Raw genomic sequence first — 27,841 nt, 5'->3', positions numbered from 1 at the left:
AAACCTTGAGCAGAATCGCCCGCATAATTCTCCCCTGAGCTCTCTTCATCCTTCCCATTCATCACGCCGACATTCTCCACTCTGCATGACCTGAAACAAGGGCGGCCATTCTGCACAGGATACTTTTGAGAATCAAATAGAGCACTATTAATAATTACGCTGGGACAGCAAGCCCAGACTGGGATGGGCAACCTGAGATGTGTGGCTCTCTTCCTAAAATTCAAGTTCCTTTGACGCTTCACCTGACAACCTGGTGAGTTAGGAAGCTACCCTCTTTGAGATCTCCAATTCCTACCCACCTTTCCAAACCAGTAAGCTACTGTGCATTCTCTTGAAAAGGCACCAGCAGAGAGTCCAAATATCTAAATGACCTAAAACACTGGTGTTCAGGATTTAGAATGTAGCTCCCTTTGAATCAAATTATTTAAAATACATTTAGACTTTTTTCCCTCTCCATTTTCCCTTTCCTCCATCTCCATTTATCATAGGAAGCTCTGAAGGGGACACAGAGCTTAACAAATAAACCTGAAGAAAATGGTGCACCTTTCTTTCCCTTAATGGTTAAAAAAATTGTGGGCTGTGTCTTTTGATCACAGAGCTTTCTTTCTTTTCAGATGAATGTGTTTGGCATTGCCCCATTGTAGTTCACAGCCCTCATCAGGAACCTCATCAGTATTTTGAATCCACCCAGTGCTCTCGTAATCAACAGCCACCTAAGCCCTTGGACAGTGAATATAATATAGAAATAAATTATGCAGAAAATCAAGTACCAATGCTTAATCATGAGTGAAATCTTTGTTAAAATTTCCCTTTTAGTAACCACTATGGAGATGACATGGAAATTTCTTAAAAAACTAAAAATGGAGTTACCATATGATCCTGTAAACCCACTCCTAAACATACATCCAGAGAAAACTATAATTCAAAAACATACATGCACCCCAATGTTCACTGCAGCACTATTTATAATAGCCAAGATATGGAAGCAACCTCAATATCCACTGAAAGATGAGTGGATAAAGATGTGAGATATATATATACACAAAGGAATATTGTTGTTGCTGAGTTGGTAAGTCATGTTCATGGAATATTACCCAGTCATAAAAGAGAATGAAATAATGCCATTTGCAGCAACATGGATGGCCCTAGAGATTATCATACTAAGAGAAGTAAGTCAGAGAAAGACAAATATCACATGATATCATTTAGGTGTAGAATACTTTTTTAAAAAAAGGTACAAATGAAGTGATTTACAAAACAGAAATAGACCCATAGATGTAGAAAATAAGCTTTGGTTACCAAAAAGGACAGAAGGAAGGAGGGATAAATTATGAGTTTGGAATTAACATATATACACACTACTATATATAAAATAGCCAACAAGGACCTACTATATAGCACAGGGAACAGTACTAAGTACTTTGTAATAACCTATAAAAGAAAAGAATCTGAAAAAGAATGCATACATACATATATGTATATATACATACAAAAACGGAATCACTGTGTTGTACACTTGAAACTAATAGGACATTACAAATCAACTATACTTCAATTAAAAAAACCTCAAAAGAAAAGGAAAAAGAAAAGAAAATCCCTCTTTTATAACTATATATGCTATTTATTACAAAAAGGGCCAACTTTTAGTGGTTAGAAATAATTTACTTGAAAAGAGATTTTTCTCTATTTAAGAGGACCTGTTGTAACTAATAAATATGACCTCACTCTTCTATTAATCCTAGGGATTCAATGTCTCCATATCTTCAGTTCAATAACAATCTATTAAGCTACTCTCTGCCTGGTATTGTGCTGGGACTACAAAGATAGAAACAGACAGCATTTGTACCCTCAGATCTTTAACAAGAAGCACAAATAGGCAATTGACTAAAGAAACAGTGATAACAGGTTTACAGAAAATATATGGATTCTTTTATGGGAAGGCCGTGCACAAAAATTATAGAAAAAGAAATCTGAATTGAGTCCTCAAGGATAAATATGAGTCTGGTCGGCTGGATAGGTAGGCAGGGCATTTCTATAAAGGACCATATAAGCAAAGTCATAGAGTCACGAATTATCACAGTATACTCAAAGATCAACAGCTACTATGCGGCTAGAGAGATGGGGTTCTTGGAGGAAGAGGAATGAGATACACGCAGAGATGGGTCAAATTTCTTCCTCTTTATATCAGGACTCAGTAGTTTCCAACACCCTAAATAAATTTTAGGAATAAATTCATAGGGTGCACCAGCGAGGGTCAGAGATCTCGGTTTAAAAGTGGATGGTAGAATGAGACGAGCTGACAGCATGTACACAGAATTTCTAAAACTCCATGATCAAATTCTGATGTCTCAATTAGGTGGGTCTGTAAGGAGGAAAAACAGGAGCAATGGCTTAGAAATCTTTTCTGTGTGTCTCTATGTTTTTAGAGATAAGTCCCTTAAAGTGAAAGTGAAAGTGAAGTTGCTCAGTTGTGTCCAACCTTCAGCAACCCCATGGCCTGCAGCCTTCCAGGCTCCTCCGTCCATGGGATTTTCCAGGCAAGAGTGTTGGAGTGGGGTCAAAGTAAATCCCTGTTGATAGACAACAGGCGTCACTTCTGCCTAAACAGCCAGCACAGGATTCATTACACGCCTGGCTTTATCATAGCAGAGTGAAACTGCAATGATGTTGGCTCCATCAACCTGGGCTGTGAGTGAGCAAGCATGGAGCAGAGGCCTCGTTCAACCCATGCGGGCCATGGGGTATGGCAGTGAAACAGATCTATGCTGCCTTCCGCTTTTGAGATACATTTGCTGTGTAACAAAGAATCTGACTTTGCCCAAAGAGAGGTCTGCTTCTGCTGTTGCCTTCTGGAAGGTAATCTAAGTCATAATTGATAAGAGTGTTTTTGTTGATTAGGGAAAGGTTGGCCACACCAGATAATCTCAGGGGAGGGGCTAGCTACTCCAAAAAGACCACATGGTTTCCTGTGGGTGCCTTGGGTCATGTGGTATCAATCAACCTGGAGACAGAAGTTAACCATGCCTATGTCATGAAGTCCAATAAAAACTCTGGACACAAAAGCTCGGGTAAGCTTCACTGGTGGCCTACAGGAAACATATCTTATGCAGCTAAATATCTCCCTGAAAGTTCACAGACTATGGGATTCCTTTGCCAATCTGGAAAGAGAAAGAATTCCCTCATTGCCTAGAATTCTTCCCTGTGGTAGATTAGGTGCCTGAGCCCACTCGCCAGAGTAACCCAGGGAGGAAGGAATCTTTTTGTCACTCACTGCCATTTGGTCCCTCTAACCCCACCACTACTGAGCAATATACATTCCGCACAGCAGAAGTCCATGGAGTAGCTTGTAGAAAGAACTACCTTCCAAAAACTCCATCTCCCAACCAGTACACACTTCACCCCTGATGTAGAACCCAGGTTTCTATTTCACGTTGTCTCTGGCTTCACCTTAAATGCCAGAGGTAATCAGTGTCCCTGCCCTGTGAGTACATGCCTCATTCAAATACCCGAGGAGCTTATCATACCCTGCCTTTGCTCATACTCAAAGAAATTCAGTTATCCTAGTGCCATTTTATAAATCAATCCTCACACTCCCGACCATTTTTTAAAAGAACTAAATGGTGTGTCAACAGCTCCATTAAGTCTGCTTGTTTCTACTAATATTTTTAGCTATGGCTCTCTTCTGGAGGAGCTTATACTTTAGAAAATATGTATAAATATAAGTATATAAAATACTTAACACAATGATAAAATATATTTAAATATTAATACGGGCTTCCCTGGTGGCTCAATGGTAAACAAGTACCTGTAATGCAGGAGATGTGGCAGGAGCCGCGGGTTCTATCCCTGGGCCAGAACAATCCCCTGGAGGAGGGCATGGCAACCCACTCCGGTATTCTTGCCTGGGAAATCCCCTGGACAGAGAACCCTGGCAGGCTACAGTCCATGGGGTCGCAAAAGAGTTGGATACAACTTTGTGACTGAACTACAACAAATATTAATATGTTTCATAATTTAATATCATATAATTATATGGATTACATATAATACAAATGTATGCTGAGGTAATACTTTATTTTCATCTACATCAAATATGTCCTCAAATACTACCACTTTATTAAGTTAATCATGTTCCTTTCTAATCCAAGAATCTTTTCTCAACTTTCTTTTTCTGCCTCTAGTTATTCCTTGCATTTGCTAGGCAGACTTAAGTCAATCTCAGACCATATATCTAGGATTTTTTGTAGTTTAGTCCTTTCCTGATGCCTTTCGGCATCATTTTGCCATTTAAAATCAACTGGCAGACATGCAAGTTTTGAAAAGTTTTACTCTTATAAAATATCCACTTAAAATATTACAGGATGTCATTTGAAAGAAAATGACCATCATGAATGTCTCCATAACATTATTGCTTCTGCTCAGAAAATTTAAGGAGAAAATTCACTTCTCCCTATAGACTGAAAAACACTGGCTGTAAAGAAAGGAAGTTCATGTGATCAATATAATCATAATTTCTACAGTGCTTAAGAAAAATATGCCAGGTATTTTTCCTCTTATATCACCATTTCAGAAGAAAATCTCCATGGTGCTTGAGCCCCTTCTATTAAAGAAATTATGTGATTGTTCCATACCATTAAAGAAAACATGACAAAAGTCCAAGAGTACTGTCATTTGCTTACATTTTCACCTCGGTTAAACTAAGTTCCAGAGGATCTTTTTGATTTGTTTGTGTCTCCTGAAAGACCACAGTTTACAATGTACAACCCACTGAAATACTTATAGAATTTTATATATTTTATTCTGTTCAATCAAAACCAGTGTATGAGAGATACCCAAACTCAATCTTCACATTTGAAAATCTATCTTAAAAAATAAAGTTTTTTTTTAATGCGTAAAGAAGTTGCTGGATTGAAAAAGTAGGAAGGTGTAACGTATAAAAAAGAAGGGTGGGCTATCACATATCAACTAAAAGTATTGCCAACAACCATCTATGGGAGATATACCTCATGGGAAATACAACGTGCTATAATTTTGAAAGCATGCTATTGAGTTTTACATATAGAAATTAAAAGTAAACAATGACGTCTTCTTTCTTTGGGCTTCCCTGGTGGCTTAGATGGTAAAGCGTCTGCCTGCAATGCAGGAGACCTTGGTTCTAATCCCAGGGTTGGAAAGATGTTCTAGAGAAGGAAATAGCAACCCACTCCACTACTCTTGCCTGGAAAATCCTGGACGGAGGAGCCTGGTAGGCTACAGTTCATGGGACTGCAGAGAGTCGGACACGACTGAGCAACTTCACTTTCACTTTATTTGAGTTGTTAGGAAAGTAATGATATTTTGCTTTCTTCCAAGGCAGCTTTCAAAAATTATAATCTGTCTGACATGATTTAGGCCTTGGTCTTCATAAGCGGATAGAAAAGTCCAACTTTTCAAAGTTCTGGCTCTGCTATTCAATAATCAAAATGAAAGAAATACATGTCTGAAAAAACTTGTTCTTTTTAAACTGCACTTAGTGTTTTCTTACAATTATCTTTTTTTCAAAATCTAAACTACAATCCCAGATCTGGGATAGGGTCTTGGCAAGTTTGAATGAGAAAAACATCAATTTTTCCAAACCAAAATTCTTCAAAGAACATACTCCCACAGAAATATATCTCCTTTGCAGTCAATTAGATTTCACCAAATTTCTTGGCTGTTCTGAACTTTGAAAAACCAATCTTACTGATTTCTGCTTCTGGGAAGATGGTGTAGAGATCCTTTCCCCTATTCTTCTCACTAAAGTACAACTAAGAACCTCGAAAATTTTATTATAGGACAAACATAAGACTCTGAAAAATGGGGAGAAAGCAGCAGATCAGCTAGGAAACTAGAGTCTCAAGGAAAGGCAGAGACAAATTCCCTGGGATTTTCTTTTGTCTCATAAATCCCAGACTTAGAACTGAAGAAAAGGCAATAACAGCAACAAATTGACTCAGTCTCTATAGAGTATTATGCAGTGGAAAAAGCCAAATGCAAAGGGTTACATTGTATCTGATTATATTTGTGTAACATTCCTGAAATGACAAAAACGCAGAAATGGAGAACAGAGCAGTGATTGCCAAGGGTTCAGGAGGAGATGAGGGTAGGAGGAAAGCAGGGGCAGCTATAAAAAGGATAACAGGAGAAGAACCCTTGTGGTGTTAGAACTGTTCTGAGTCTTGACTGCTTCGTCATCCTGCTATATATCATCATATATCCTGCTATAATAGGGAAGAACAAAGCTGACTCCATATTAGATCTGTTTCTTTACCCTTTATATTTTACTGCTTTTGCTACAAGTTAGGAATGTTGCCTATAGGCTGAAATACATGATAGCCCATTCTCAAGGGCTATATTTTTTAAAGTATAATACTTTTTCATTCATATAGAGATAAAACGTTGTAGAACAGAGAATAACATTTTTCTTATTGGAGGTTTACAGGAATACCATGACCTAACCTACATGGACAGCTGCAAGAAGAAAGGATTCCAACAGCAATAAGTTTGCCGCAACCAGCCCCCTCCCCACTTTCAGAATAAGTCTGAATTCTAACTTCAGTAAGATGGGGCACTAGTACACCATCTTCTGTCTGCTGCCCTTCTGAATAAAGCTGCTATTTCTTGCCCCAACAACTTCTCTATTTATTGGCATGTCATGAGGCAAGCAGTAGGAGCCTGGACCTGGTAACACTGGTTATTATATTGTACCAGAGTGCACAAGATGTTACCACTGGAAGAAACTGGGTAGAGGATCTCTGAACTATTTCTTACAATTAATTGCATGGGAATCTACAGCTACCTCTAAAATATAAACTTTTTAAAAGTGCCTTCTAAAATGTCTTAACCTACACATTGAGATGACTGAATCAAAATTCACTCATTGAAAAAGCGATGAATGTGTTTGATTTCAAATACTTGTTTTGGACTTGTTTTTTTTTTTTTTTAAGAATCAACCTCAAACTTTAAAAATAGTCTTCATAGCAAATATTCCCATAAACTTTTGTAGAACAGAGAGGGAAAATTTCTCATTATAAGAATTAGCCAGCAGTCACTAAATCTACTATTTGATGACAGATCTTCAAAGGCAGGTCAATAAATGGCTTTTAATTTAGAAATATGAAGTAATTTGACAACAAATAAGGAGATCCCCTTTCCTACAAAGAATCAATAGTCTTCTCTCATCTCCCTTCTCCCATATACCTGTTGATATTGATATATACTGTTTTCCATTTTCATTCAGTTTATATGTTTTTCTAAAATGATTTAACACTTTTTTTTTTGATTTAACACTTTAAAAAAAAGAATGTAACTTTTCCCATAAGTGACAATAGTGGCATATGGGGCCTCCTTTTAGTCTAAGCTACATTCTGTATTTCAGCATTTAGCCTGAGAAAGCTGAATTATGCACCTGACGTGCACAGTACACATCCCTCAGCTCTAAGCAGGGATTTTTAAATGTTTGGCACCATCAAGAGGAAAGAACTTGTACTGCCACTGTAACAAGAACCTAGGGTTTGCTCTCAAGTACAGAGGAACTCGCTTTTAACAGCAACTGTCATAGACTACTGTAACAGAATTATACTAAGACTTTTGGCTCTGTTTCCCCAATGTGGAGTCATTAGATATTGCTGAACGCTTTTTCCCCTTCCCATTCCTCTTCTACCCATCTAGTCCTCCAACCGAAGAAGAAAAAAAAAGATGGATAACTTTTTATTCTCAGGTAACTGGGGATAGTTGGCAACTCCAGTTTGCAAAGAATAAATTCCTTCAATATTTACTGAACATCTACATTTAAGCCAGCAATTTGCTATGTAAAAGATAAAATCTTTATTCTCTCATGATCCAAGGTGATCATTGACCACAGATAACAGTCTACTTTATATTATCTACTAATTATAGATTTACTCTTATTGTATGAGTAATGGAAGAAGTTGGCTTAGAGAACTGATAGCTTAGACAGTATACAGTATTACCAATCTAATCCTGTACTGACCAATATCCAATATATCGTAATTAACTTCTTTAAGTTTTTCTCAATGTAAGGAAGTTTAAAAATACATAGTTCACATTTACAGCTCACTTTGTGTTTCTGCAGCAGACTATAAACCATGCAAAAGGCCTGAAAGTGAAAGAAGGCAGAGAGCTGACCAGCTGTTTTAAACATCAGAGCTAAGAAAAGCACAGCTCCACAGATACAAATCATTCTAAAGCTTACGTTAAACCTGAAGATTAAATCAATTAATTAACTAATGGACATTCTGACTCAGCATACAGGAAGAGCTGTAATTTCTAAATATCCCTTAAAAGACTGAGCCACTCACTTTATTTGGTTAGTAAACCAACCTCTCACCCCATTTGCAGTTTAAGTGGCTCGCTTCCCACTAGTACAACCTTTTTTTTTTTTTCTCAAACTAACACTATAGTCAGGATGTAGCAAGAGGAAAGGCCACATCAGGAAGCAGATGCCTTTCAAGTCAGATGGGAGCACAAAATAGCTTTCAATACTTAAGTTTGCCTTCACATTCCAAACACATTCTTCTTAGGAAAAAAGAAAGATGGCTAGGCAGCCATAAACAGTCTTATAACACTGTCCATTCTGCTTCCAACTAAGAAATGCTGTCCAATTGAACAAAACAGTCTGAATGACCAAACTGTCTTTGGGGTCAGGAGTCACTGGCAAGTGGAGGCAGCAAGGAGCAGATATAGAAGCATAGCACATCTACAGGTGGAGTAACTTTCATCTGACAATGCTCACTCTTCTTGGTTTCCCAAGTAAGTTTTTCTAATTATAGAACTGAAGCATCAAGGTTGTTTACTCTCTGGCTTCTAAAATGCTATCTGTATATTACCACCACAGGGAGATTAAAGCACACACACACACACACACACACACACACACACACATATTTTTGAATAATTTTTATTGGTAATTTATGCTTTATTTATGAATAGAATATTACTACCCTTTCATTGTTTTTGAATTAAAGTGATTCCTTATGCTTGTCTAAGATATCCATAATTACTTTACTGTTACATTGGTTTCTGCTCTACAATGTGATATAACCCTCCTTCTTGGACCTCCTTCCCAAACCCTACCCCATCCCATCCCTCTATGTTGTCACAGAGCACTGGATTAAGCTTCCTGTGTTATATAGCAACTTCCCACTAGCTATCAATTTTACATATGGTAAAAGAACATATACTTTTATATAAGAGAACATATACTTTTATAAAATTCCATTTTATATTTTAACTCCTAAGGTATCCTCAATTACACTTAACTTCAAGAACATTACACCTACTGTCTGCTCAAAAGTAAGCAACCCTTGGTTCTGAACACCACCAGGGCTTACAAAGAATGCCACAAATTTTTCAACATAAAGAAAAATGCCTGTCTTTTATTTTTATTTTTAATTGAAAAAGTGCAAGAGAATTTCTCCACTTCTAGAAGTAAAAAGAATTCATTTATGCTGAGATATCTGCATCCTTTTGTAGTCAGCTTCACTGTTACCTAGAACTACATGCATAAACCTAAGTTTGAGATCCGGGAACTAAGGGTGCAGACTTCAGCCACAGAATAAGGAAAGCCAGAATGAACGCCATTCATTTACTTTCTAAAAACATGTGTACATTGCTTCCTATATTCTGCATACTTGGCTACGACGTAGAGATATACAGCAGTGAGTAAGACAGACACGGTCCCAGCCCTTTGCAACTTAAAATTCTTTTGTTGTAAAGTGCTTTCAGAGAGGCTATTAGAACAAAACATCTTCTAAATTGCAGACAATTGCTGCCTCAGACATTTCACCTATTCAAGTAATAAATACCATGGAAGTCAACCTCATCTCCAGGGTGGCAGAGTATGTAAAAAGTTAGAAGATCTTATTCCACAGTGCCTCATGAGAACTGGCATCATATTACAACTTGTTCCATGCATGGAGAAATGAATGCCAAGTGTGGTTCTACATAGTTCTAAATGGCGACAATGCTGTTTATCAAGGCACTGCAGATGACTGTCATCAACCAGAAAGAAAACATTGGATTGCTACAAAGTAAGCTGTGGGAATCCACCAGTTCTCCACAATAGCACACAGATGCTTTTGGTGATGGAGCTAAATAGAGTCTTAATAGCAGTAGGATTTGCTTTAAGCTTTTAATTTTCCTCTTTTCTTCTTAAAATGACTTTGACCATCTTGGACCATAAGATGAACTAGAGGGCCATCACTACCTCTACATTACTGGAAGGGAGGCATGACTCAAATGAGATGAACAAAAGAATATTTTGTCTACTTTATAATGATTTCTTTAGTCTTTGAAACATCTAGTTTGTCAAAAGGTCAGCATCCCAGCCCATTAGAGGTACCTTATCCATTACCTCTACTTGGAAAACAGCTCAGAACTGGGAAGTTTAAATGACCACTCAACAGCCCAAAATGATGTCACAAGGTCTATGAGCTGAAGTACACACATTTCATGCACACAGGACCTGCTCAAGATCTCACTTGCACCTAGTAACTCATAGTTGGCAATATTTTTAAACAGGCTTGATATCTGGTTTCTAAAAGTTATAAATTAAAAAAAGATTGGCACAATGACAAAAGAAAAACTAGCGGCTTAGAGCCAGAAAGAAGGAAGAAAAATTATTAAAAATGAAACAACTCAAATAGCACAGCACTTGGAAGCTATTTAATGTTGACTCACTGTGAACAGTTGTACCCCATTAGTAGGTCTTTGGAGGTTCATGATTAGGGTTCAGTCTTTAATATTTTAAATAATTATCTTAAGTTTTCAAATAAAGATTGCACATGTAAAAAAAAAATCCAAATGAAGCACTGAGATAGTCAAAACTTAAGTTAAAAATGCCACAGAAATTATGCTTAGTGTATCTACTTTATCCTGCTCGGTTTCCTCATTAATGAATTCAGTAAATTTTTGGCATCTATTAATTTTATATTTGTTTAAGAGTTGGGTTTATTTTTTGAAAATTATGCTTGGACAACGTGGAGATTCCAGTTAATTGTCCCAGTGGATCCTGAAGAGCCAGTTGAACTGTTCTTCTCATGAACAATATCTCATGGGCTGGAAGCCCAGGCATAGCTTTTCCTGGCTCCTGGAGTAAATCTCAAATGGCAGCAGAACTTCACCCTCACTGACTCACTGTCCTCTTAACATCTGTGTTTACCTACTCTGTGTCTCTGATTCTTGTCTGCGTCTGAGCAGGGTTTTGGTTTGCAAATAACTGATAATTTTCTGCATTAATGGCGCAATAACTGGGAATCTGGCTTTATGATTTGACCACTTGGTGATCCATCAGGTAGAACTGGAAGCCAGCCTTTCTCCAGTGAGCATGGTCCAGCATTTGTTTGTTGTTCTTTCTCATCTGTTATTTTTCTATCTATGAACTCAAATCAGGACAATATTTTTTGCCCAGTCTCTAACTGAGAAAAAATATCACCATGTGAGAGTGAAATATTTTCCTACTTCCTGAAGATAACAATAAATTAAAATAAAGGACCTCTATTATGATTGGTTTATAGAGACTAATAAGCATTTAAATAAATCTAATATTCCCAAAATTTCCCCCAAAATGAAATTCTAAAAATTTAAATGTATTCTTTTTAAGAAAAAGACCTTCTTCACCAAAAGTCTTGACTTCAGAAACAGTTTTCTTTTCCATGGAAAACAAGTTTATATGACTAAAGTGAATCTTTATACAAATTATCAAACACTGATTTGATAATTTAGTTTAAAAAACAGTATATGTCTTTGCATTATCTTATCAGTGCATAGTATAATACAAGTATAATTTCATCTTTCAGATAAGTTGATTAGTTTTATCACAGATTAGTTGATCTGAACTTCTTTAATGTACTAGTTTACTGAAAAGATGTTAAGATTATTTCTATATACAGTATAAGATTAAAAAAATACAAAATTGATGTTCAACTACACTGAATTATAATTGTGACAAGTCTTTTTATATCAACAGTAATTACATCCTGTGATGTGTCACCTTGAACATAATTTACAATATCTTAAGTCATTTGCCTTAGTGTCTGGTTGTTCCAGAAAGTGAAAGAAGACTGTGAAGAACAAAAAGTTGACAGAAATTAAAAAACTGTCCACTGGGATGTTAGGGAGTTCAAGATAGTGGAAAGAGGATGCTGAGCTCAACTGACCCCACCACACACACATTAAAAGTACAAACATGTGTGGAGCAACTTCCAATGAGCACAACTTGGAGGCTCTTCTACAACCAAGGCTGTAAAGAAGGGCCCACACACAGTTAAGTAGGAAGGGAGGGAAAACTATGATGTTGGTACTCGCATCTCCATGAGGGGATGCAGAAGATGAAGGGGTTATCACTGGCTCAGGGATCCTCCCTGGAGAGTGATGGATTCAAGCCAAATACTGGGCACCCCAGTCCTAGGTAAAACCCCAGAAAATGTGACCCTTCAGGTGCTTTGAAAACCAGTGGGACTTACATGTGAAGAGCACACAGGTTTCCTTACTCCCAGAGCAAGGGGCAGAAAGCAGACCGAAACTGCCCAAGGCTCTAGATGGTTTCTCACAACCATTCTACCCTGCAGCCCTGCCTGCACAAGGTGCCTACTGCAGTCCCTCTTGCCCTATTGCTGCACCATACTAGGGGCAACGCTGCTGTTTTTGGAAGACTGAGGGATGTGCACACAGAGGAAGCAGAGCCAGCTCAACCATGTTCAGTCTCTGAAAAGGGTAAAGGCAGATTTGGCTGCAAGTGGTCCTGAAGGCAACAACCTGGAAACTGCCTGGGGCTCTGACCGGCTTGCTGGGACTGTCTCAGCATGCAACACAGTCTGAATCCAGTGCCGAAACCAGGCCTTCTAGCTCTGGCTTGCTCTTCTCTAGGGTGGAAGTGCCACTGTGAAGAGAAAGCACACAATCAGAGGGAATGGAACCAGTCTGAATCCAACCCGAAGGGCTTTTGCTCCAGCACCCTGAGAGCTGGGCCTGCTTCCAATAGAGGGATGTCAGTCATTAAGCATAGGAGAAGCCCAGGTTTACAGGAGGCCCTGGCTCCACCTCTCCATCTCTGTTGTGACCTCCTACAAAGGTGACAGCTGACAACACACCCCATGGGAAAGCGCCATCCATGCTCACTTCAGATCCAACTCCCCCACTAAAGCCACTGAGTTCACACAGACTGCACAGGGACACACCCACACAAGGACACACCTTCACAACTGTAACAGGTAACTATTCACCTAATTCCATAGAAACAGAGAAATTTAAACAAAACGAGAAGACATAGCAGTTTGTTTCAAATAGCAGAACAAAAAACAGTGCTGAGAACACCCCTAAAGATCAGATAATTTACCAGGTAAAAAATTAAAAGCATTAATTATAAAAGTGCTTATAACTGTATTTGAGAAAAGAATAGATGGACACAGTGAGAATTTCAACAAGGAACTAGAAAATATAAGAAACCAAAAAGAACCAGTCAGAGCTGAAGAAAACAGTAACAGAAATGAAAATACACTAGAAGGAATTAAAAGAAGACGAGGTGATACACCTAGTGATAAGTGATCTAAAAGACAGAAAAAAAGGAAATCACCTGATCATAATAACAAAAAGAAAGACAAATTTTAAAAAATGAGGATGGTTTAAGGAACCTCTGAAACAGTATCAAGCACTATAATATTCACATTATAGGGTTCCCTCAAGAAGAAGAGAGAGAGGGATGGGGTGGGAAATGTATCTGAAGAAGGGAACAGATATCCAGGTACAGGATGCATAGGTAGTCCCAAACAAGATGAACTGAAAAAGACCCACATCAAGATATATCATAGTTAAAATGGCAAATGTTAATTATGAAGAGAGAATTTTAAAGGCAGCAAGAGAAAAACAGAGCCACATACAAGGGAATCCCCACAAAGTTGCCAGTTCTCTTTTCTTCAGAAACTTTGCAGGCCAGAAGGGAGTAGCACAATATATCTAAAATGCTGAAAGGGAAAAACTTGCAACCCAGGATACTCTACCCAACAAGGTTATCCTTCAGAAGTGAAGAAGAGAGGAAGTACTTCTCAGACAAGAAAATACTGAGTTCATCAATTCTAAAGTGATCCTAAAAAAAGTGTTAAATGGTCTTCTATAAGAGGAAAACAAAAGGCTACAATAAGAAGTGAGAATTTATAGGAAAGGAAAAATCCCACAAGTGGGGCAAATTTATAGTAAAGGCTGTGGATAAGAATCGAGCAGGAAGACTAAAAGACAAAAATTGTAAAATCAGTTATAACTACAATAAACAACGAAGGGATAGACATGAAGATGTAAACTCAAAATGTGGGGGAGGGAGTACCAAATGTAGATCTTTTAGAATTTAAATGACTATCACTTTCAAACAAGTAGATAAATATTGACAGACGATGAAAAAAGAAGATGTGGTATACAGAGACAATGCAATATTACTCAGCTACAGAAAGAATGCCGTTTTCCCATCTGCAGTAACACAGATGGACCTGCAGAATATTATGCTTAATGAATAAGTCAGCTGGAGAAAGACAAATATTGTACATTAGCACTTACATGTAGAATCTAAAAAATAAAACGAATAAATGTAACAGAAACAGACTCAGAGACATAGAGAACAAACTAGTAGTTACCTGTGGGGAGAGGGTAGAGGGGAGGGACTTACAGGAGTAGGGAATTAAGAGGCACAAATCACTACGTATAAAATAAACTTCAGTGACATATGGTATAGCACAGGGAATATAGTCACTATCTTATAATAACTTTAAGTGAATATAACCTATAAAAATATTGAATCACCATGTCGTACATCTGAAAGTAATATTGTAAATCAACGGTACTTTGAATAAAATTACATGAAAATTTGAGATTTGCAGAAAAGGAGCATATTTGACTTGGTTTATAACATTTACAAAGTTAGTTCTGTAAAGATGTAATAAAATGTTAAAATTTTGGCAAAATCTGAATAGCACTGATGAATTTATGAAGTAACTTTTTAATGAGAAGCATCCTATTAATGTAAAGCTAAAACAGAATTATCTCTTAATGAAAAGATCTACTTACTAATCTTGGAGAAATCAGCCTATGCTTACAAAAGGTAGTAAAAGTTTATTTTTGTAATCTGTCCAGAGAGAAGAGTTTCAGCATCTGAAAAGACTAATCTGTTGTGTCTTGTCTTAACTGGGATATATACTTGCATATTTAAAATGATCAAAATAGGTCATTTCTGATTACTTTAAGATTTATTATTTATAATAAATAACATCCTCATTTTATCAGGTAATCAAACTGCAACATTCATTTTCTCAGGGATCCATAATATATTATTAATCTCTAATTAATATTTGATCTTGCCTTCCCAAGGTCAGACCCTAAATTCAGGAAAACAAATTTTTCAAAGATACCTTTCACACTTGAACTATCTCTAAGTTTTCCCAGAGGACCCTTGGGCAATGACAAAGTTTTTTTTTTTTCTTAATCTTACAGAAAGAATGCTAGAAATATTTGAGGTTTATTCACTACACCCCTTGTCTAAACAGCTCAACACTATCAAAAAATGCATAGGAAGATTTGTCAGATCAAATGAGAAGTTCAGCCTTCCCTCATTTAATTTTTTATAGGTAAAATTTTATAAAGCTCAGTGATTGCATACCTATGGAAAGGTCCTGGATATACATCAATATCCTCACCCTCTGTCATATGTTCTTACCCTTATGTGAAACACTAATTAAATAAGATCAACATCCTATTGCATAATGGAAGATTCAAACTTTCCTTCTTGTTGATCAAGTTTGTTAAATTAACTATAGATTAACCACAGCCACTTGCCCTTACCCTCACCCAATAGTCTGTGGTTTCCTCTCATGCTTACCGAAAGACTGATTATAGTCGAGGATGAGCCTTTAACAAAGAAAGACAGTCTCAGAGCCTCACGGACAGAACTTTACCAGACACTCTTTACTCTTAATATTTCAAAGAATGGACTTAATGGGCAGAAGCTGACAGAAGAGCTGGCATTACATAGGCAAGTATCATATAGTACTAGCAACTAAATCAGACTTTCAGGACTTCATTTAGTCCAGAAATAAATGACTATATGAAATCAAATTAATGACTCAATACTAGAGGAATAAGAATTAATTATATAGAACTCATGGAACTGAAACTGGAAATCTGATTTCCAAACGCAGATATGTGTTTTGGAAAATTATTGGCATTAATCTTAATGTTCTATTTTCTGATGGGGAAAACCCTTTTACCATTCATCTTGATCATTCTCTAACCCTCAAGTTGACTCCGATTTTGCAAACTAAATGAAACATTCTTTCAATGGCAGTTTGTTCTTGGCCTCTCAGAATTCAGGAAGTGATTTTTTTTCTGAGTCACTTTACTTTTTAATAGCAATAACATTATTTGCAAACACTCAATAAGAATCTGTTTTCTGTTTCACTGGGATGTAATCAGACAAATAGACAATGCAATAGCAGTCAAATGTAGACTGTCTTACTTAAAAATAAGCCGCATTTCTTATTACAAGCTCTTGATAAAGGAAAAAGGGTTATAACCTCATATCTGAAGTTAATACCCAAAACCTCTCCTAAGAAGTTGATCTAGGACCTGTTTGTGGCTTATAGGACACCAACCTTACAGGCAGTAAGAAAGGTCACTGGATTGCCAGGAACCTTAGCAGATTTGGGAAAACTAGAGGAAAGAGAACTTTACCAACACTTACACATGCTAAAGATGAAACCTGTTGTCAATGAACTTCAAGTTTGGTTTCTTTTTCCTTAGAACAGAAGAGTAAATGAAAGCATTGAAGGAAGACCTCTGGAGAGATGAAGCCACTGAAATGTTTGCTTGCTGCTGCTGCTAAGTCATTTCAGTCGTGTCCGACTCTGTGCAACCCCAGAGACAGCAGCCCACCAGGCTCCCCCGTCCCTGGGATTCTCCAGGCAAGAACACTGGAGTGGGTTACCATTTCCTCCTCCAATGCATGAAAGTAAAAAGTGAAAGGGAAGTCGCTCAGTCGTATCCGACTCTTAGTGACTTCATGGACTGCAGCCCACCAGGCTCCTTCATTCATAGCATTTTCCAGGCAAGAGTACTGGAGTGGAGTGCCATTGCCTTCAGATACCTTAATAAATTATCAGATAGATTCTCTGGTTTTATCAATGAGAGTTGTTCAGTACAGTACAGTGCTAGGTTTGCTATTCACATACAAGAAGGCCTTTATATGCTAATTACAACCTTTTCTAATTTATGTCAGTGAATCAAGCCCAAATATAATGTCTTTTTGTGATCATGAAAAATATTTGGAGATTATGTATGGTAACAAAGAAACTGCTATCCCCACCCACAGGACATCAAGTTCTCTGGGGCATACACATTTGTCTTCATTCACTAGTATATGGATCAGGATATTTGGAAACTCTGTAAGGACAGACATTAACTGACCAAGAGCTGCAACTGATGCAGATAATTACTTTTCTAAAATTTCAAGAAAATTCTGTCCTGTACAGATGTAAATAGTTTCAGTTCATTATAATCCAAAAGTTAAAATTTTACTGTCTGGTTGGGCATTAACTAGCTTTGTATGGGATTCAGAAATTTTATTCCAGCATACTTTTTTTAGTAACTAAAATACTTTGATACTCCTATACTTCAGAATATCAGCTCTACCATCCTACTGCTTCCCACATTAAGGAAATCATCAATGAATCAAAATAATCTGACAGGTATTCACCCTAAAAAACTTATGCTTAAAAGAAAACAGAATAGAAAAACGTGCCAGCTTGTTCTCATTCATTAGTGGGACTCTCCTGTTCCCTCTTACTATTTTCAATATTTTATAGTAATCATAAATCCGCAGAAAAAGACAACTCAGTAACTTTGGGGGACATGTGAAGTTTGTAGTCATTATATGTATTAAGACATGGCTGAAGTATGATGTGTGGTGTGTGTGTGTATCTGTGTGTATACAGTGCAGAAAAAAGGTTGAGCACCACTGGGGCAACCTTTCAACTTCTCAGACAACTTGCTATACAGAAAAACTTACTGCTTAATTCCCAGTGAGTTGTCATTTCACTGACTATTACTATCATAGTATATACATTCAAATTTGATGACGTAAATAATATATGTCAGTTTTTCCTCATAGTCTTCAAAGTCCCTAAGACTTTTAAAGAAACTCAGTAAAATTCACAACTACCTTTGTTAGATTTATCAAGAGTTTATACTTGTGAGGCCTCTGCAGAGCAATTTAATATAACATTAGGCACATGTAGGCCTTCAAAACAGCCCTATGTGACTAATAATAGTGATTTGGGAAGTGGAAGGTTAGCAGGAGGAAATCTAGGAAGGGACACCAGGAGCTGGCACACTGGGAAATTCCACACGCCCATGTGTATCCTTGGAGCTTGTCTCCAAGAAGCTGCTCAATGAAACAGTGAGGTCAAGTCAGATGAAGAGATTACCAGTCGCTCCATCTCCTGCTCCCTGAGTCTCTCCTCCCTCTGCCGCCGGTGATAATCCATCAGGTCGTCTCGTCCGGAAATGGAGCTAATGCTGCTTTTCCGTTCCCGAAGGACAGGCTGGGGGGTTCCTGAGGCCTGTCTGAGGCTGTCCAAGTCTGCATCATCAAACTCGACAGAGCCACACGAGAAGTTCCTTCTGGCTGCAAACGCTCGGTCCAGCTCCCCAGGAGGAAACGAATGACCAGGGCTGGTACCTGAGTAGGAAGCCCTGTCAAAGTCGTCAGAGGTGCAGGAGGAGGTGGAGGCCAGAAGCATCTTGCGAGCCACTCGAGGACTGGCAGGCACGCTGAGGGTGGAACTCACGTACGGACTGCCCTCGGAGGCAGAGGTTTTGTAGGGCAAAGCTCCTGAGCTCAAAGAAGAAAAATTCAGGTAATTGTCATTGTCTATGATGCTATGAGGTAGATCCTTTTCCCCCAGTTTCGTTCGTTTGGAATTGCCCAGAGAGCTTCTTGGAGGCAGACTGAGGGGTGCCAACTGGTTCTCGGTGGCTCTATGCAACCTGGGGAGAGAGCGGCTGTAGGCGCCCATGTGACTCAGGCTGCCGCTAGAGTACTTCCTGGTTCTTAAACTGATGTTTTCAGATGCCGGGTCCCGGTGTCTGCTCAACTTGGGCTGAAGTGTCAGGTTGTCCTGGATGCTTATTTTCCTGGCTTGCTTTGGGCTTGAAGGCATGCTGGCCGCCCCTGACCTGTTGATGGGCGAGGAGCCAGTGTCACTCAGGGAACTTCCATTCCACATGGTCAGGAGCGAGCCAGATGCTTTTCGGCCTTCCAGCCCTCCGAGAAAGTAGACATTGTCGTGGGATTTATTCCTTGAGCTATATTTGGAATAGGGAGGCTTCTCTGAAACCCTCAAGGACCTTTCGGCGTCCCGGCCAAGAAAATGATCAAAGTCTGCTCTCCCAAGTGCATATCCACTAAGGGAGGGTGAAGTGCTGCGTAAAGGGGTGGGCGGTTTCATGGAAATACTTTTGTCACTTCCATCGCAAGAGAACTGCTTAGTTCCCTGAATTTTGGCCAAAGAAGGGCTACTTCTGACACTGGTTCCCAAAGGAGAAGGGCTTCTTTTAGCAGGCACAGGTTGTGAGAGGGTTAAATAGGAGCCAGAACAGTCTCCATTGGCTTTAAATCTCAGACTGGAAGAATATTTCTTTGGGCTCAGGCTCTCCATCATGTTTTGGGAATCGTTTTCGAGGGAATTCTCCACAAAGCCTGCCTCTAAGCTACCATTCTGTAAATCCAGCTGCTTTTGCATGTGGCTCTGCTCTGCCATAATCTTGTTGGAATCTGCAAAGGAAAAAAAGAGAGAGAGAGAGACAGCTTTACTTAACAAATATTTTAAAAGACCAACCACTTGTTAGCCTACATGGGTACACAAACAAGCTGGCAATCTGATACGTTGCTGTTTTAGTAATAAACCTAGTAAAGCTGTCCTGCAAAATGAAGATGACTAAAGACCACTGATCTGGGATGTTTTCTAACCAAAAGAAAAATAATTCAAGAGAACATCAGTGATATTTGAGAGGAACAAATCCCTAACACCAAGTACAGGTGCAAGATGAGGGGGTGATACCTAAAAAAGACAATGACCCTTTAGTGTTCTACTCCCTGGGGTACCACCTGCTTCCTGAGTACCTAGCAAACACCTGAAGGGATGAGGCAACGGGCTTTCCTTTAGATGTCTCTGTAAGAAATATTAACCACTCAGAAGTCCCAAGGAAACTAAATTCACATTCTAGCAGAGAAAGAAAATTTTATGATCAATAACATGAGGGTTAGAAGATGATTCTTTACAAGAGGACTATAAGAGTTACCTTCTCAACAAAAAGACTTAAAAAACTCCCTGCATCCATCAGAAAAAGGTAGGTATTTACAATAGTAGAGGGAAGAGTGGTCCCCACATTCCTGACATATCAGTGTCAGGTAGAATATCTAGAAACCTGAAACTGATATATCCTTCAAGTTCCCAGGCATCCCAGAGGCACCACGATCATCCTTGATCTAACTCTCTCCTCTCATGGAAACACCTTTCTCCTCCTTTCACACCCGTATGAACCCACACATCCTTTGAGGTTCAGATCAATATTCTAGTTTCCACAGTGAATAAAAGAATTTTTAAATGGATACACCTGTAAGAATATGTTTTGGACCCTAGTTTGAACAATATTAACTTAAGAAACTAAAGTTATAGTCTATAAAAATGTCTTTTCATTATAAACTAACCCTGCCAATGTGAAAGGTTATATTTTAAACTGATCAAAATGCTTTCTTTAAGTTATCATCAAAGTGAAGATGCAGTTTAAACATTCCCATTGAACTCAGGCACTGCTAAGACTGTCCTCCAACTTCTTAGGCACCTCAGACACCAGTTACTACATCTCTGTAATATGTGGTATGTAAACAGAATCACATTTGGTTAGTAATAAATATCATAATGTGCTTGTTTCTGTGACTGACATAAAAGTTTAAGGAAGAGGGTTATGTACAGTATTTCTATATCTCCAGTCCCTCCTGACTCCCACTGTCCCACCGGAGAGACACTCAATGAACACAAGTTTTAATTATCCATCACAGCCTTCCCTACTCCCTCCCAGCCTCAGATGGAGGATCTTCATCTTGCTTGCTCAGCCTCACAGATTTCCTGGGCAAATGCAGGCAGCCTAATAAGGAACTGCCTTTCACCCACAGAGTCGGGCCAAGAAACAGTCCGGCTGCTTAAATTCTAGTGATGGGCTGAGTCCTCACACCCTCAAAGCTGCAGCTTCCCCTCGACAAGCTCTACCTTGGGGTCTTTATCCTCCAACCCAAAGCCCTGCCCTTATGAAAAAAAAAACATGATTATCTTTTGAACTGGACCTCAAAAAGTTTTTTTTTTAAGATTCTCCTTTAGAATTGCTTCCCAGCTGGGGTCTGGCCCTGCCCTCTGGGTCTTGACAGGTCACAAATGTCCCTCTTAACAATTGTGTGCCACCACCAATTCTGACCTTGAAAGCAACACCAGTCTGGCTCAAGCTATATCTATCTCACCATGTCCCCCATGGAGGACTGAAATCAAGCTGACCTCTATCCAGTCTTGGTTCCTTCTATTTCTGAATAACTGTATCACATGTTGGTTTGCCATGTTGAAATTCCAGCAAACCATGGCCAATTCCCTCATGTCAAATTTTTTTGAATTGAGGAAACAAGAAAGTATGTGGAACCTGAGAACATTACCATGCTATTTATTAAAAGGGAAAATATACGCTAATTTCCCAACAATAGGGAGAAAATTAAAAGCCATAGTATGTCATGAGTGTATATTAAACCACTTAAAATCTTATTTTGAGGTATGTTTACAACATAAAAAGTACATTAATATAATGTTCGGTAAAGTTTTAAAAACCATACATATATGAGTGCAGCTTTATATACACACCCACCTATACTCATCAATTACACACAGATGTTTAAGCCAGAATCTAAGCAGCCATCATTGGTCTCCTCTATCATTATATCCTCTATCCTCTACCATCTGTTACTTCTCTATTCCCTCCTTTCTCATTTTATCCATCAACAAATCCTATTGCTACCCCCGTATTACAAGCCAGTATCTTCTCTTTCCTCTTCCATATGCTATATGCTCATCTGACAACAATAACAATGGAATGAAATAAATCACACTAGTGATTTTTAATTCCTGTTTCTCAAACTAGTTTGTATTTTCCACATTTTATACCATGTGTTTGGGTTGCCTTTACAATGAATGAAAAAATTAGTGTAAAATACTAACATACAATCTGAAGCAATACTTCACTTTTGAGTTGAGTAGATGTTCATTTTTCCTAAGCTCTTGTCCAATTTTTGAGCCAGACACTCATTCTTCCAAAAAAAAAAAAAAAAAAAAAGGTTAGGCCTTGCAGATGCCCTCACCCCGGAGCCTCCCTTGCTGTCTAGCCATGGTCAACCCCACTGTGTTCTTCGACGTCGCTGTCGATGGCAAGCCCTTGGGCCGCGTCTCTTTTGAGCTGTTTGCAGACAAAGTTCCAAAGACAGCAGAAAACTTTCGAGCTCTGAGCACTGGAGAGAAAGGATTTGGTTATAAAGGTTCCTGCTTTCACAGAATAATCCTGGGATTTATGTGCCAGGGTGGTGACTTCACACGCCATAATGGTACTGGTGGCAAGTCCATCTATGGCAAGAAATTTGATGATGAGAATTTCAGAAGCATACAGGTCCTGGCATCTTGTCCATGGCAAATGCTGGCCCCAACACAAACGGTTCCCAGTTTTTCATCTGCACTGCCAAGACTGAGCGGTTGGATGGCAAGCACGTGGTCTTTGGCAAGATGAAAGAGGGCATGAATACTGTGGAAGCCATGGAGCGCTTTGGGGCCAGGAATGGCAAGGCCAGCAAGAAGATCACCATTGCTGACTGTGGACAAATCTAATAAATGTGACTTGCGTTTTACTTAACCACCAGGAGAATATCCCTTCACTCCATCTGCTCGAAATATCCTATAATCTTTGTGTTCTCACTACAGTTCTTTGGGTTCCGTATTTTCCTTATTCCCCCTCCAAGTTTAGCTGGATTGCAAAGTTAAATTTATGATTATGAAATAAAAACTAAACAATTAAAGAAAAAAGTTAAAGAACTTCTTGATCAGACTAACTTAATATGTCAGTTGAAGCCTTCGATGTTTTCTTCCAAATCTAAAAGATTCAGGGGAAAATCATAATTATACAAGTCTGATGGCTCAGACAGTAAAGAATCTATCTGCAATGCAGGAGACTCAGGTTTGCTTCCCAGGTCGGGAAGTTCCCCTGTAGAAGGGATTGGCTACCCATTCCACTATTCTTGCCTGCAGAATTCCATGGACAGAGAAGCCTAGCAGGCTATAGTCTATGGGGCCACAAAGAGTCAGACACAACTGAGCAACTAATACTTTCACTTTACTGTGACCATTTCATACTTTATACATCTGAAAGTGTAAAAGCAAACGAAACTAATATATATCCCTAATCACTTCCCTAACATGAATAAATGAACAGAGTGTTACCCAAAAGGTCTCCAGATGTTTGTTGAATATAGCCTAGATAATAATGTTAGTTTGCTCATTTTTTAAATGTGGTTATTATATTATTGCATTACTTGAGGTGATTCTGCTCATGGTATAGAAAAAATTAAAATCCTAACAGGTAGTTTTAGGTACTTCATTCATTAATTATGTATCAGCCCTGGGATTTCTTTGGAAGGAATGATGCTGGAGCTGAAACTCCAGTACTTTGGCCACCTCATGGGAAGAGTTGATTCATTGGAAAAGACTCTGATGCTGGGAGGGATTGGGGGCAGGAGGAGAAGGGGACGACCGAGGATGAGATGGCTGGATGGCATCACTGACTCGATGGACGCGAGTCTGAGTGAACTCCGGGAGTTGGTGATGGACAGGGAGGCCTGGCGTGCTGCGATTCATGGGGTCACAAGGAGTCGGACATGACTGAGCGACTAAACTAACGAACTGACATCTCAAAAGCCTCCTGAGAAAGCGAAAGAGGAGAGTGAGAAAGTTGGTTTAAAGCTCAACATTCAGAAAACTAAGATCATGGCATCTGGTCCCATCGCTTCATGGGAAATAGATGGGGAAACAGTGGAAACAGTGTCAGACTTTATTTTGGGGGCTCCAAAATAACTGCAGATGGTGATTGCAGCCATGAAATTAAAAGACGCTTACTCCTTGGAAGAAAAGTTATGACCAACCTAGATAGCATATTCAAAAGCAGAGACATTACTTTGCCAACAAAGGTCCATCTAGTCAAGGCTATGGTTTTACCAGTAGTCATGTATGGATGTGAGAGTTGGACTGTGAAGAAAGCTGAGTGCCGAAGAATTGATGCTTTTGAACTGTGGTGTTGGAGAAGACTCTTGAGAGTCCCTTGGACTGCAAGGAGATCCAACCAGTCCATTCTAAAGGAGATCAGTCCTGGGTGTTCTTTGGAAAGACTGATGCTAAAGCTGAAACTCCAATACTTTGGCCACCTCATGTGAAGAGTTGACTCATTGGAAAAGACCCTGATGCTGGGAGGGATTGGGGGCAGGAGGAGAAGGGGACGACTGAGGATGAGATGGCTGGATGGCATCACTGACTCAATGGACGTGAGTCTGAGTGAACTCCGGGAGTTGGTGATGGACAGGGAGGCCTGGCATGCTGTGATTCACGGGGTCGCAAAGAGTTGGACATGACTGAGCGACTGAACTGAACTGAACTGAACATCTCGGACACTGGCTTAAGAGGCATGGGTGTTGCTCGCTATTATTCCTGTTTTTTCCTTTCAGAAACACTGCAGTGTTGTTCTTCCTCATCCTTATGACATTAGGTGTGGCTATGTCCCTTTCTTTGATCAAGGAATTATGAGAGAAAGTGATGTGTCAGTTCCAAGCTGAAACATCAAGAGCTGGCATGATTCACCATTTCCATACTCATCTTGTGTTCAAGTCTGTAAAGGCTTCCTTAGCCTACCTCCCTCAGTGATGATAATGGGGAAGAGGGCCTTCGCCAATCCAAGATTGTCTTAAGCCACTGAGATTTGAGAGTTGTTTGTTACTATGAAGGTGCTAATCTTCATTAAGTGACTACTATAAACCAGGCTTTGAGCTAGGCCCTGGAAAGTATGTGGTCAAAGATAGTATTTCCTGCTAATACATAGCTTACAATCCAAAGTGGCAAATACATGTATGAATAAATGCTATACAGTGTGATGCACGCCTTAATAGAGGACTGATTGACAGATGGAGGGGAGCTAACCCAGTGAGAGGGATAGTCTGGGTAAGTTATGACAGGAAGAAATGACAATGGAGTTAAGTCCCACTGAAAGAAAGAGAATCTGATGGGTATTATCCAATGATAGCATAAAGTTACCTCCACACCTAAAATTTTGAAGTTTTAAAAATATAAACAAAATCTCAAGCCCATCTGAGGTCAGACTACTGGTACATCCAGGAAACATTCTGTCTCTGACAGAATTAATAAAAATTGTGTAGTAAAAAGCAAGTTATTTTCTATATTTATTAACTATGTATTTCTCTCTCATAGTTACCTAAATCTTTTCCCATCGACACCATCATGTAAGATATGTTCTGTGGGGTCCAAGTCTATGCCTATCTTAAGTGTGGTTTAAATCTGACAGCAATCCTCCAACCATTTAGTGTATTTTAGACAAGGAGACAAAGGGAAATCCGTCAAGTCAGATGTTAGAATAACAAGAGAAGAACTAAAGCCAGTTAGTGGGCAAAGCTCTGGTTGTAAGGTAATGCATACAAAATAGGAAACAGAATTAAGTGCAAGATAGGAATCCAGAAAGCAAGCCAGAGCAGATGCTGTGCAATGGAAGCTAGAAACTAAGCCCTGAGCCCAGAACTCTGCATTTTCAAAATTTACTCTAATGGTACAGAATTGAATATTTTACACCTCCCGTCAAAATGAATACATAAAAGTTTAATTTTTAACTGAGCAGTATATGACATTAATATTATCTTAGATGATAAAAGGTGTTAATATATTTCAACCTGTTTGCAGTTGCAAATGCTGCTCAGTCACCCAAATGAAATATTACCAAACTCTGTTTCTTCTTCCTCTGAGCCAACAAAACTAGAGAGTATCAAACCACTATAGGGTATTCTTACTATCCTATAGGGTGGCGACACTTGGTCCCCCCTCCTCCTTACGTGTACTTTTTTTCAATCAAAAAATGTGATTATTGGGAATTCCCTGCCAGTCCAGTGGCTAGGACTTCATGCTTCCACTGCAGGGGACATAGATTTGTTTCCTGGTCAGGGAACTAAGATCCTGCATGCTGCACAACACAGCCAATTCAGCCAAAAAGGAAAAAAAAAAAAAAAAGGAAGAAACATAATATAATTATTGATGCAGTTTAGCTGGCCAACCAAAATACCAAAACATTCCACAGTAGTGCTGGCTCAAAGATTACGTTCACAGTCTGTAGGGAAGAGACAAGTAGGCCATTTGCAAATAATAAATCACATCCAAGAAACAGTCATGCAACATTTCTCCACCATACATATTGCAGAAGAAAGTTATAGATGATTTGGATCGAAGAACCTTCTAGAGGATATTTTAAGATATTCATGCTCCATACTCTACAGTTTTTCATTTCAGCCTTTTTAGGTTTGTTAATGACGTGTAAGAAGTCGTGCATTTAAAGATTTGTCATCAAGTATAAACATGTAATTCACTCAAGTTACTGAAGCTGAGTATACCAGCCATAGCTGACTATATATGTATGGATCCTTGTGTCAGTTTGAGATCTTCAAGACTTAATTCCACAAATCAATTCTACTCAAAAGGTAGAGAATCACACAGGTGCCTTTCTGACCCTAGGAGTGACAATAGTGGGTCATGATATCTCTCTCCTTCCCTACTTCCAGGGTATTCTTTTCATCGTGGGTGAGAGCATAAGAGTGGAGGCCTAGAGATGGGAAGAGTATGCTGCTAAGTCACTTCAGTCGTGTCTGACTCTGGGCGACCCCATAGACAGCAGCCCACCGGGCTCCCCCGTCCCTGGGATTCTCCAGGCAAGAACACTGGAGTGGTTGCCATTTCCTTCTCCAATGCATGAAAGTGAAAAGTGAAAGTGAAGTCCCTCAGTCGTGTCCGACCCTCAGCGACCCCATGGACTGCAGCCTTCCAGGCTCCTCCAGTCAAGAGTACTGGAGTGGGGCACCATTGCCTCCTCCGAAACATACAACAGGAAGTAGTAACATATTTTCAATGAGATGAAATGAAGGCAAGGAGAGCAGAGGCAGGAGGGCAGAGGACATACAATGGGAAGCACTGGGTTTAATTCCCCAGGAGAGAGGGAGCTAGTGACGTGAGAGACAGTGCCTCAGAGACTGCAGTTGAGGTTAGGGAAAGAAAGCAGAGGAAGAACCGGAACAGCGGGAAGTGAAAGGGGGCTATCAAAGTGACACACAAGTGGGCGCACAGTGGGAAAGAAGTCTGTGTCACACGTGTAAAAGAGGAGGCGAGGAAGATTCCACGGTTTCCAGACTGGATTCTTGATCTCCACTGCTGTTTCTTTTTGGTTTCCTGGTGGCTCAGAGGGTAAAGCGTCTGCCTGCAAGGCGGGAGAACTCGGTTCGATCCCTGGGTTGGGAAGATCCCCTGGAGAAGGAAATGGCAACCCATTCCAGTACTCTTGCCTGGAGAATCCTGTAGTAGGCTACAGCCCATGGGGTTGCAAAGAGTCAGACACGACTGAGCGATTTCACTTTCACTTTTCACTTTCA

General features: G+C 39.3%; 1 protein-coding gene and 1 pseudogene across 6 annotated transcripts in view; one reads left to right on the top strand and one right to left on the bottom strand.

Moving 5' to 3' along the window:
- The window catches only part of PHLDB2 (pleckstrin homology like domain family B member 2), a 236,876-nt gene that overhangs the window by 73,236 nt on the left and 135,799 nt on the right, over window positions 1–27,841 (bottom strand). For all 6 annotated transcript variants that reach the window (XM_005674905.3, XM_005674907.3, XM_013962498.2 and 3 more), the window contains one exon: window positions 18,501–19,849. In XM_005674905.3, the coding sequence (XP_005674962.2) occupies window positions 18,501–19,849 (1,349 nt within the window). The remainder of the gene's footprint in view (window positions 1–18,500; window positions 19,850–27,841) is intronic.
- Window positions 22,498–22,991, top strand: LOC102178110 (annotated as a pseudogene).

This window comes from Capra hircus, chromosome 1 (assembly GCF_001704415.2).
Source record: "Capra hircus breed San Clemente chromosome 1, ASM170441v1, whole genome shotgun sequence".
NCBI classification, from domain to species: Eukaryota; Metazoa; Chordata; class Mammalia; order Artiodactyla; family Bovidae; genus Capra; species Capra hircus.
The sequence above is the reverse complement of the archived record's forward strand: the minus strand, read 5'-3'. Positions and strand labels throughout refer to the sequence as shown.